The following is a 13325-nucleotide window of genomic DNA, read 5'->3' as shown; positions in this document are numbered from 1 at the left end:
AATAAACTATAACAAGAAATTAATTCCACAGAAAGCTTGGTTGATATTAAAAAAAAAATATTCTAAACTTAAAGAAACATAATACTTTGATATTGATTTGGTCAAGTGACCTACATATGATTTACTAATGCAAAAGAGAAAAAAAAAATTATGAGAGAAATTCTCTCCCTAAATGAAACTCTCGTAAGAACTACATTGTAGATGTTCTTGTTGATATAGTGAAAAGTTATTATAGAAGATAATCATTATAGAGAAATCTGACTTTATATGCCAAATCATACCCAAGGCTAATGAACAATATGCATTCACTACTTCCTAAATTCCTTGCATATGCAGATTCAGTTAATCCCCATGCAAGAGTGCAATCTTCACAAGTCAAAACACCTCAATTTGGTATAATGTGAATTTTCTTGCTTGCTTAAGTTCATAAAATCCGCCACAAGTGAATAAGCTTGTGCCCTATCCGCCATAAGTGAATTTTATTGCCCGCTCAAGTTCTGTGTCGGGTTTATCTCTGCGCAAAACTTGATCATAAATGTCTCTTCTTTATTTATCGACTTGATATTTCTTTTTGTAACAAAATAAAAAAATTTAAAAAGAAAAGAAGATAGTAACTCTTTTGACCAATCAATTAGTAGAAATAGATGACAGGAAGGAATGCGCTTCTCATCATATAAAAAATATTTAAAGCTAAGTACAATAATTTTACCTATCGGGTAGAACATTATTTTCCCTTTCGAACCAGAACATCGTCTTCTTAATTAAGCTATTGAATGTACTAGTAAGAGCATCTTTAGGAGGGGTTTTCCTTTGTCAAGTAGTTGATTAGTACGTATTTATATTTGTATGCGGTGAAATTGATAATCGGTAGGTGGATGTTCGACGAGTTGACACGTGGAAGAAAAGATATGTAAGGTATGAGTCAGAAAATAATTGGCACCGGATGCAACACATGTAATCGGTGTTGAATAAGTTCCTGAGGCATTAGAACCGAGAAAGAAGATTTGAAAGGAAGACATCGGTTGGAAAATATAGCATTCAACGAGCAGTCGTTACAAAGAATCTCTTTACTAATGTTCAATTGTTATGCAGATTTTATTCACATTAAATAAGAGCTTGATTTGAGAATCTTGACTCCCTGAATAAAGCTATAAATAAGACAATTTGCATTCATTATAGGACACAAAACATTACATAAAAGAAAAAATATTTTCTTATTCTATCAATCTACTTTGTTTCTTTTGTTCTTGATATTGCTCTTATCATTGCTTCCAGAGAAGCTAAATCCATAGCCACACTTGTATTTATTCAAGTTTGTTTAATCAATTCATTCTTGTTCTTAACTTTTTATATTCTTGGATCAAAATAATTCACGTATCTATAATTCATGTTACAAATTCAACTGCAGTTTTGCGTCCACAGTGGGGCATAGACAATTGTGTAATTACTTTGATCCATTTATCTGTTACTAATGCGGTTTTAATACTTTTCTTTAGTAAAATAAAAATCATATATGGTAGCTAACAACGTGAACAATTCTTACAAAGTTGGAACAAATAATGAGCGTGGGGATGTGTTCCAAAATGATTGAACTAGTGAAACTCGCAACGAAGGAGATAAAACAATTCCAGTTCGCCAAGAATAAAATCTTCGGCATGTGAGAAGTCCAACTCTTGATGATGCGGATGATGAACATGTTGTTGAAACGATCAAAATTTTGAGGGAGCAACAAAAAAAAAATATGTAACATCTCTCAAGACAAGATCGGGTAATGACGGAGTTGAAGCAGACACTTTCGGTTGCTTCCAATAATTCTAGTGAAGGAATTCGAGCTCTTCCCAGGGTGCCTGCAAATCAAATAGTGCAAAGAACCGGTAATATTTTCAAGGAAGGAGTTTGATTTTAATGAAAATGAGGCAGGTGGTGTAGGTAGTGGATCCGGGAACGACAATAATGCTAATGATCCTTTTAAAACCGAGTTCATGAGATTCATGAGAGAAATAAATGAACGAATTGACCAAAATGCTAAGGAATTTCATGCTCAGATGGATCATATCCGGGGAGCACCACCGGTGGTAAAGGGACTAGATTCAAAAAAATATACACAATTGCCGTTCAAATCAAGTGCGGCCTCGGAATTAATTCTGAAAAGATTGAAGATGCCTGACATCCCGAAGTATGATGGGACTTCGGATCCATCAAAGCATATCACAACTTACACTAAGGCTTTAAAAGGAAATGGCTTGGCCCCGCACGAGATAGAATCTGTCCTATTGAAAAAATTTGGCGAAACTCTAATGAAGAGTGATTTAACTTGGTATTATCTTTTACCTGAGCATTCGATTTACACTTTTAAAATGCTTCTAAATTCTTTCATTAAAGCTCACACTGGGGCAAGAAAAGTCCAAGCTAGAAAACTCAAGGAGAGTATTAACTATTGCGAGAGTTTGTGATCCGATTTCAAAAGGAGAGGATGTTGTTGTCAGCAGTACCGGATGAGTGGGTAGCTGAAGCATTCACCAAAAGTCTCAATCCATTAAGCTCCGATGTCTCCAGGAAATTGAAGGAAAGCTTGTTGGAATTTCAGGAAACTATATTGGCTGATGTCCATAATCATTATGAATCAAAAATTAGAATAAAAGATGATCAACTGAGCTCTTCGGTGTCTTCCAAAGGGCGTAGTCGTGATCGAAATAAGGAGAAGTTCAAAATTAACGTCAATGCAGATCAGAGGTCTTCCAGAAGTTGCTTTCAGCCTTACAAAAAGGTTGATAAGCGTGAAAATAAAGGATTTCAGTCATCGAACAGATTTTGCTTCCGATAGAAGGGCAGAACGTGGTCGGAGTAGCAGAGCTTTACAGGAGAAGGAACCATTAGGGTCCTGGGATTCAGCATACCCTCAGTTATACGACTACAACTTTAACATCAACTTAGTAGAATTGGTGTCGGCTATGAGAAACATTAAGAAGGCTAGATTCCTGAAACAAATTCGATCGGATCCTAGTAACTTTAATGTTATTACTTAACCAATATAACATTGTTCTAAACCGAATGGTATTTTAGTAGTTTATCGTGTCGCTTAATTTCAACCATCTATCTTCTTACTTTTGATAATATAGAGCTCTCTATGATTGACAAAATAATTTTACGACATATTTAAATTTTTTAATTTTGTGTCAATTTTTTTTAATAAATAAAAGATGTGATAATAAGTTTACATTTTTGGAGAAATAATTTATTCTATTTAAATTGTAAAGAATTATGTTCAACAATTTCATTCCCTGCGCTTGAAGTGTTGTTCAAGAAAAACCAATAACAAAGTCTGCTTTTTTTTCCACTCCACAGGTTCTCAGACCAAAAACCTTTCCGCAACATAGTTCGTTTCGTCGTTCTCTTCAGTCCCAGAATGTCGGTAAGTATTTCTTCTTCTTCCTATCCGTAGAAGATTATACCCAAATGTTTATAACCCTAGCTTGTCTCATCACTCTCTCAAACCTAACTTTAAACCCAGTTTTTTCACAGAAATTTTAGATAGTAGAGATTCTCTTCTTAAAACAAAACCTAAAATGGGCTTGATTAGAATGGAATAGATATAGAGGATTTATATAGCTGAACCCAAATAGTTTGAGATTGAGATGTAGTTGTTTGATTGATTTTGATAGAGATAAAAAAAACTTAAATGTTTATTATCTAAGTTGTTTTCATGGACCTAGCTTTAATGCAAAAATTTTAGATAGTATTGATTTAAAAACAAGAAACTGAAATAGTATTTGATTAGAACGGAATAGATATAGAGGATGCAGTTGACCTCAAATAGTTTGAGATCGAGATTTAGTTGATTGATTGATATTGATAGAGAGAAGAAACTGAAATGGGTTTGATTAGAAAGGAACAGATATAGAGGATTTATGTAGCTGACATCAAATGGTTTGAGATCGAGTTGTAGTTGATTGGTTGATTTAACTGCTGTGAAAAAAAGAAACTGAAATATGTATTATCAGAGATGGGTTTCTGTACCTATCTTCAGGGTGGATGTAAAGTAGCGGTGCCGGATTTACCTGTACTTTTGACGCGAAGCATAAATTTATATGTAAAAATTCACTAAAATTACAACAAAAGGTAGGTCTTAACCTATAAGTTTAAAAATACGATAGGTTCAATACTAAGAACCTTAAAGGTTGAATCCATAGAGTTTAAATCCTAGATCTGCCTCTGCTTATCTTTTATGGATGAATTTCAGATAGCAGAATGGGCAATGAGGATTCGGATATGCAATCCCAATTAGCATGGAATCAAGGGTAGTCCATTGATTTTGATATAGATAAAAATAACCGAAGCATGTATTATTGAATTTTGTTTTGTAAAGTGGGTTACTAATATTATGTGTTTGGTTACGGTGGTCTGTATAAACAAATTGAGCTTAATTGGTTGATTGATTTTAATAGAGATACAACACTTAACTATGTGTTATCAAGGTTGCTTTTTTGGACCTAGCTTTTGTGCAAAAATTTTAGATACAGTAGATAAGAAAAAAACTGATATGGGCTCGAATATAGCGGAATGATACAAAGAATTCATTTTGCTAAACCTAACTATTTTGGGATTAAGGCATAGGATTTTATGATCTAGCCGTAGAATTGGTTTTGATGGAGATAAAGAAACTGAAATATGCATTATCAAAGCTGGTTTTTCATAGTGTGTTATTGATTATGTGTTTGGTCATGGTGATGTATATGTATAGATCTTTGAGTACAATGGAAGTGCCCTAGTGGCAATGGTGGGGAAGAACTGCTTTGCAATTGCAAGTGACCGGAGACTTGGTGTGCAGCTGCAGACAATCGCCACTGATTTTCAAAGAATATTCAGAATCCACGATAAGGTTTTCATTGGCCTTTCAGGGCTGGGTACCGATGTCCAAACACTGTAATTCCAATCCCTTTTCTTTTATGTTCTTCTTCTGTTGCTCTTTGCATGTGTCGGTCTTGGTATATATGCTTGAGTGCTAATTGAATTGGATTTTTACAGAAATCAATCAATCCAATGACGCAGATCCTTGTTTTTCTGGAGAAGAGATAAACTTATCATATTATTATTTTCTCATGATCCACCATGCATATTGTGGGACATTAAGAAGACCTTTTCTGTATATTAATAACCAAAATATAAATACGTTACAGAAGAGGACATAAAACTTTGCGTCCTCAAATCCTATACGCGGAATTGAACAAACTCATTTAATGTATAAAAGATAATTGATGCAGAAGTGCCGTATGCAGTTTGATTTGACCTTGTACTCTGATGTTGTAAAAGTTGTATTTTTAGCCTAGTGAAGGATGTAAAATATTATAGAGAACGGCGGTGGGGTTTACTAGGGATCAATTTATTATATTGGTATTATTGTTTGGGTGAACATTAAAACGTGAATTGTTATACTATGAACAATAATATATGGTTTATTATGCAGAGATTAAAGTTTCAAAGTCATGAATTAGCTTTATCTTGATATTGCTAAGGCACGGATTTGTATTCCAGATTATGCTCCTATAAAATAAGACATTAATTCATGGATAAGTTATGCAAGTATTATATAGATGGACTTTTATACTGGAAATTGAGCACAGTATTAGTTATGCAAAGTTGTATTAGTACTACAAGTTTAATATGAGACACTAAACTTTATATTACGACGATAAATACGCTTCCCAAGCAAGTTGGGTTGGCTATATGGATCCTCACTAACCATGATGCTCTGATTAAGTTCATCTTAAACCCATATTATACAAAGCCTTTGTATTAATAATGCAAAATCTTGTGACGGTGTTATTTTCTCTTAAACAGCAAACCAAATGAGCATTAAGTGAATGAAATCAAGATATTGAGTCATCTTTGTGGCATTATGAAATATAAGGTGCTATAGGACTTCATAAACGAATTTGAGTTTGAACGGCTTATTAAAGTGCTTCTTCACATATAGGAGGGATGCGTAAGAGTGAGACAAATCTTATATCAAGCTTAACTCTTTCCAGTTTTGTGTTGCTTTCTTTGGGATGTGGGATGGGGAGGGACTGGAGTGTCATCTCTTTATTGATTTGATTTGTTTTGGTTATGTCACTGATATGTACCTTTGATCGGTTTTTGAAGGTATCAACGGCTAGTGTTCCGTCACAAGTTATATCAGCTTAGAGAAGAGAGGGACATGAAGCCTGAGACTTTTGCCAGCCTTGTATCTGCTCTTCTTTATGAGAAAAGGTTATTACTATTTATATGTTATGTGGCTAGTTATTTCCTAAAGAGACTTCATGCACTGTTCATGTGTGAATAAATTTTGTTGAGAGTTGGAACAAACTTGAAAGGTGACTGCCTCCAAGACCGGAAAGCAATTTGATCACTTTGGTGGGTGAAAGTTTACTAAATACTTCTAAATGTGTATAAACATCGAGATAGTGCATGTTTATCTTTCATCCTCTACGCCCGTGCCTTCAAGGCTATACTATTTCTTTACCAACATTCCGTCAATACTAAAACATATCTGCAGCAGATATTACGATTGTGTCAATGTTTTCCAATGACTTGGTGGGGATAATACTTGCTGAAATAAGCTGCAAGTTATTGAAAACACTGACAGATATTCTCTCCTCTATAAATTAAGAATCTTTTGGTCCATGTAAACTGATATTTACCTTCTGACGCTTCCGATCTGCTTTTTCCCCATTCCCTAAACTTGAGCCACCATTTTAAGCTTGAATCAGTAGATAATTCATTGGATCTTGATTTTATTTTTCCTTTCAATGATGAGTGTGGGATGTTTGCCTTTAATAGCGCAACTCAATGGCAGCCTTACTTTTGTCTCTTCTGTCTCTTTTATTGGAAAATAACCTATTAAAATAGCTATGGTTGACTCTGTGTGTGTGTATGGCACTATGTGTATAATGGTTCTACCAATAATTGCGTTATGAATTTGGTTTCTATTTAGGTTCGGTCCATACTTTTGCCAACCTGTAATTGCTGGATTAGGAGATGATGACAAGCCGTTTATTTGCACAATGGACTCTATTGGAGCAAAGTATGTTTAGTTTTCTACTTCTTCAAGTTAGTTTTTGTTGGGCACTTCGAGAGGCTTTCCCTACAATATGTTGCTTATGATATGGCTACTTATACATTATGCGCAGGGAGCTTGCCAAAGATTTTGTCGTTGCTGGTACTGCCTCAGAATCTCTGTATGGTGCGTGCGAGGCCATGTTCAAGCCTGACATGGTTTGTTACTCATCTCAATATAACTTAGTATAATACTCCGTAATCTAGCTCAGCTCAAATGACACGTCTGACGTCACCAGTCAATATTTTCCAATGGGGATAATGTGCCAAAGTTGAAATTCTTCTTTTACTTGATGCTTATTTCAGCCGAAACGTATTTGCTCAGGGAAAATAATTCTAGCTCCCCTTGGTTTATGTCCTATGTGGTGCTGATTTAAGAAAAGTGTAGGCAGTGTTTATATGATGGGTGGTGAAGTAATGCACTATCTCTTTGTTGCTTTGCTGTAGCTAGGCGTCCTGTCTTATTCACAAAACCTTTTCGCTCATTGGTAAGCTGAAATAAATTTGGCCAGATGTCAGTATTCCAGGAGTGGAAATCCTGAAACAATGTTTATTCCAAGATCAGACTACATAGAACCAATGTTTTAAAAGGCTTTTTTGGGACCCTCCTGGGGCTCGCCCCTGGGCGGGGCATTTTCAAAACGCCCCGAGACTCATGTGTGGGGCTTAGTTCGCGAGGCTTACGCCTCAAACGCTGGACTGTGCTCCCTAAACACGCTTAGCGCCCAACATCCGGGGCTCGCCCGATAGTTATTACTCAAATCATTTGTTAAATTTCATAATTAGCACTTAACAAATGAATGATTAAAGTGCTATTCATATATAGGAATATGAAGATTGAGAGTAACTCAAATAATATGTCATAATATTACGTATCTACTAATTGAGAACAGCGTGAAGGTGAATATAATTTGAACATTCTTCTAAAATAGATTACAAAAAATTATATCTTTACTTGCTATTTACCTTCATGACTTAATTCTATGTCTCTCAAAACTATCAAACTTTCAATATTTTGCCATTTGAAAGTAATTTTGTATTTACTCATGAAAGAGTAATATTTTAAAATTACTGTACCAGTGAAGTTTATTACTGAATATTTACTTTTAGGGAGGTAGAATATTTTGTTTAATAATATTTATTAAGAAATTATAACTTTCTAATTATTTGAAAGTTAATACATATAATTTATTTGTATTTTGTAGTAACATTAACATTATTGATTGTTTATGTCGGTAAAACATGCTAGATATTATGAGTTTTTCTAATTATTTGTAATTTTTTTAAACTTTTAATGTACTTCCTATTTATTAATTTATAAATTAAAAACTTTAAAGATTCATGGGGCTTACGCCCCACACTTCGGGGCTTACGCCCCACACTTCGGGGCTTACGCCTCGCCTCATAATAGGTAAAACGTCCCGCCTCACGTCACTGCCAATTATTGTCACTATTTTGATAAGTAGACTTTCATCAATTATTTATGAGTAGAATGCTTTCGCCGATGCAATTTTGAAGCTGGTTTGCAACAGTATGAGAGTGCCAAACATCCAACAACAACAAATCCATTGTAATCCCACAAGTAGGGTCTGGGAAGAGTGTCAAACATAGAAATAAAAAATGTACATTGAATTGCATTCTAGCTAAATTTGTCAAATGGCTTTGATAATGAAGTAACGGTATATGGTAACCACTTGTCTCCATGCTTTAGAAATTGAGACTTTTTTTATTAGCTTTATGAAGAGAATAGGAGAAAGCCTGATCTTCTACGTTTCTTTAATTGGATGCTAATGCTTTGTTGCTTCAACACATGAAACTTGTATTCAACTCTCAATTGTTGACGCAAATAAAATTATGTAGTGTGAAAAATATGTGCTTTTGAGACTTCTTGTTGACTGTCCCATATAAAGAGTCAATACGTAAACGCATCAATGTTTCAAAAGTTCTGAGTTCCTATAAAACCTGGTTGGTGGAGAATTATCCCGATATCTTGACTCTCCTTTCTTTGATTTCAAAATTTGTACTTTGCTTTCTGCCTTTGGTTCTTGACTTGCTGAACATCTATTTAATGAAAAAAATTTATTTAGGGTTTTTTCTTTCTTGTGTAATTTGCATTTCTAGTCTGTTGAGAATGAGATTTTTTAATTCTTTAATTGGGTGGTTAGTTAAGGTGGCACTAAATCTTGCATGAATTGATTGTCTGCAATACCAATGAGATGATATAGTCCATCGTTAGTAACATTATCTGAGTCGCTTTCACAGTTCAGATCTTTCACTCCCATGTTTTCTTTACATCCTTTAAAATATTTTCTTGCTATCATTTCTTTGCAATACGTCCGTCATAGTCATGCATTTATGTCTGGTTTCTATGGAGATTATTGACTCCTTACCGCAACACTACCATTTCAGGGACCAGAAGAATTGTTTGAGACCATCTCGCAGGCCCTCATAGCATCAGTGGACCGTGATTGTTTAAGTGGTTGGGGAGGACATGTTTATGTTGTGTAAGTGTTCAATGCTCCGCGTTTTTATTGCTTTCCTTTAGAATAAATGACTGCAGGAATCCCTGTGCTTAAGAACTGCTATATAATTTTTAAAATCAAGTCCGTCATCTATTATGTTCAGTGACTTCTTGTTGGCGAAAAAATATTCCTTAAGTTAAGCATTGAGGGGAAACAGTTTTTTTGCCAAATCAAGGACTTCTGATGTCAATTTTCATGCTTAAAGCTACATTTTTAAATTCCGGGGATCACTAAAGCTCCAAATATTAACATACCTTTATACCTCTATGTCTCGTTGTCTCTTTGGTTTCAATGGCTAATGGGGATCATGTGGGGTTAGGGGGGGCATAATACTTCATGATATACTATCAGTTAAAGCTAGTTAATAGCGCAGTTCTCACTATCTTATTTGGTCCAATCTTTTTGTTGTTGCAGTACACCAACTGAAGTGACTGAGAAGATCTTGAAGGGAAGGATGGACTAGACAAACTTTTTCATTGGTGTCCTAAACTTTGTTCATTGCATTCCCAGGAAAATGTTCTTTTGTGATGAATGCCCCTATGCTTATGTTTGATATTATGTACTCTTTTTGTACCATTTTATATTGCATTCTTTCTTAGCATGTTCCAAAAGAATGATGCTTTTTTTATATTTGGTATCTCTTAACCTTCTCATTTTACCCTTAATGGCATCTTATATAGCCATATAAATGTCATAGTAGGCTCAAACCTATAAGTTTAAGAGCACTTTTGGTATGTGTTAGAATCTTTTTCTTCGACTCCGTGCTTAGTCAAGTACGGCAAAATGAAATGGAGGGAGTCTTCAATTTCTCTTCTCCGGGATTTAGTTTGTACTTTCCTTGTTTATCAGGGTTGAATGTTTATTTTCTAAGAATTTGACGTTTTTCTGAGTTGTAGAGGTGAAATGGTTTTTATGTTGAAGCACGTACCCGCACAAGATATATACTAGTCTGCTCGAAAAAACCTTGCCACATCTGTTGTTAAACACTAAACTATATTAGTTTACCATGATTTATGACAAAATGAGGTAACAATTATATTAATTATCTGTAACTTATGTTCTAACATTTATATAAAGAGTAAATGGTCAAGGTCCAAATGGATGCCAAATCCACTTGCGCTATAGGCTATGGCTTACACGGTATGTAGTTAGACTCGTGCAAAAAATGGGATGTTTTTTATTCTAGCGTTGGTTATATCATATGGTTTTATCTTTGAATTGTGCATTTTAATTGCACATCCTCGAACTCGATGATAGTACCATTCATGCTCTGTTTTACTCCGTCCTTTTATAGGCCATTAGTTCATATAAATACATCAAGAAGTGATTTGAGTTATTGCTATTTGACTCTGGACCAATTCTCAAATAGCCAGAGGTGTTTGTAGACATGGACAAAATAAGGAAAAATTTCTGAAATTATTTCCACTTGGACATATAAAAGTTCAACATTGAATCTTAGTTTAGGGGCTTGGATGCCCTTGTATAGAATGGGTTGGTAGATGTGACATCCTTAAAATAGGTTTGATTAAATCCAATACGTCTTTAGAAACAACGGAAAATTTTATTTTGTGTCTCATACAACTGACACTAGTTGTATGAGGCAACTTTTTTGTCTCACAGTTGTGTGAACCCAGAATTGTAAGATTCGGGTCCACAAATTTGTGAGACAACCTTTTTCGGTCGCTATATAATGCAAATGCTGATATCACCTAAATCTAATACATTAATTTGACAGAGCTCAGTAAATATCCTCTTCGAGCAATGCTTTAATTTGAACCAAGGGGAAGAATCTATCACAAAATTTGGTGTTTATTCCTGTTTGCAACAAATTATTTGTGATACAAAAATAAATTGCAACCACAATATAAATATGAAGAAACATAATTTTATTGATAAAACAATATGGGTACGATTCTGTTTGTTCCCTTAATTCTTCTCTCTAGATCGGTCTCAGTGATTCGAGGGCTTAACCAGCGTATTTCTCGAACATAGGATGATGCGAATTTCCTCATGATGTATTTGATCTCCATGAAAAGGAAGAACAGTCGTTGATCACTTTGGCGGCTTTGAGAAAGACAATATTTGATGTCTTTGATCTCTTTGTGAATATTTCATGAACTTTTATGAAATTTCGAGATGCCTCTTCAAGGGAATATGTATCCCTTTATATAGGCGTGAGTTAGGGTTTGGGTAGAGTAGCCTCCAAGCAACCCTAATAGACTCCTAGCATTTCAAGAGTCTTGTAGTATCTTGAATTTAAGATTTAGCTTGATCTGTCAAAATTTTGATGTCTACCATACCAAACATATATTAGCCTTATTAGTTTGGAGCTTTATATGTTAGCATTTTATGAGTCTTTACACCCACATTCTCCACCCTTTTCTTGTGGATTTTAAGTATTTATTGATTTGTATACGAGGGGCATTTGCATCTATACCCGCTTTGTCAAAAAGATTGCAAGCGTACCCACTTTTCGCGTAACTTCAGGCATACGGGCCTGAAGTAGCAAAGACATTCACGCAAACTTCAGCATTTTAGTAGACGGGCCTGAAGTAGCAAAAATTGTTGAACCAAGTGTTGGCTGAAGTTTTTGTTTGTAATTGCTGAACTTAAGCATTCTAGTAGCTGAAGTTTTATTCTCTATTTGCTGAACTTCAACATGTTTTAACTGAAGTAGTTTTGTTATATATTTGTTGAACTTCAGCATATTTTAGCTGAAGCTTTGTTATGTTTGTGATGAACTTCAGCGCTGAAGTTTGTTTTGTATTTGCTGAACTTCAACGTTCTAGGAGCTGAAGTTTTTATTTATATTTGCTCAACTTCGGCATTCTTAGAGCTGAAGTTCTAAGTCTGCACTTAACGTTCCAACTATCACCACTGCCTAGATGGTATTACCGGCCAGAGGAATCAATCATGGAACAAAGGAATTATTCCTGTCTGACCACTACGATGTTTGAGCTGGCCACAATATAGTAGGAAATACTAAGCTTGAGAATGTTGGTCCGGAGGATTACTACTGTCGGTTCGAGCATAAAACGGCAACTGGAGCTTTTATGCCTGATATGGTTGCAGTGTAAGTGTATGAAATTTCGCTCCGGAGGAGAAGAAGGAGGCATGAAATTGTTTAAAAAATGGGTACAAATTAAATTTTTTTTAAAAAGTGAGTAAAAGTTAAAGGGGGCGACCAAATAGGGCGTCACATGCAATTTTTACTGCATACGATATGCCTAATCGGATCAAATATATAGAGCTTGCTTGTAAGTTTTATGACAATTATAGATACTCCAACAACTAATAAATTGAATTTAACTTCTTCTTCTTTTTTTTTTTTAATAGTTTTTTTGGGGTTAAACTAAAAGCCCAACAAGGTGTCTGAGCCACTGATTTGGCACAGGTCATTAAAGTTTCAAAATTGTTATGTTTAGCTGGGGCGTATCCAGTAATTAGGGGTGTACAAACCGAACCGGAAAACCGCACCAAATTGAAAAGTCAAATCAAACCGATTAAAAAATCCGACTAGGTTTGGTTTGATTTGGTTTGGTATTGAGTAAAAAAATCCGAACCAAACCGATATATAAATATGTATTTTTTATATATGCTTTAAAGACTTTATATAGAATTTTCTTTAAAAGATGTCTAGAAATATTTGGGATTATCTTGCGGGATATAATATTTAATAGTATATGAAGTGCTCCATATTTATTAACC

At 34.7% G+C, this 13325-nt stretch overlaps 1 protein-coding gene across 1 annotated transcript; it reads left to right on the top strand.

The window, feature by feature from the left end:
* The first annotated feature begins 3251 nt into the window (after positions 1-3251).
* On the top strand, positions 3252-10245 carry LOC104244488 (proteasome subunit beta type-3-A). Its single transcript, XM_009799919.2, has 7 exons — positions 3252-3412; positions 4742-4923; positions 6142-6249; positions 6974-7063; positions 7170-7254; positions 9505-9599; positions 10032-10245. Exons 1-7 carry the CDS (start codon positions 3407-3409, stop codon positions 10078-10080), a joined length of 615 nt encoding a protein of 204 aa, XP_009798221.1. The 5' UTR covers positions 3252-3406; the 3' UTR covers positions 10081-10245.
* The last annotated feature ends 3080 nt before the right edge of the window (positions 10246-13325 follow it).

This window comes from Nicotiana sylvestris, chromosome 5 (genome assembly GCF_000393655.2).
Source record: "Nicotiana sylvestris chromosome 5, ASM39365v2, whole genome shotgun sequence".
NCBI classification, from domain to species: Eukaryota; Viridiplantae; Streptophyta; class Magnoliopsida; order Solanales; family Solanaceae; genus Nicotiana; species Nicotiana sylvestris.
This window is presented reverse-complemented; position numbering and strand designations above follow the sequence as displayed.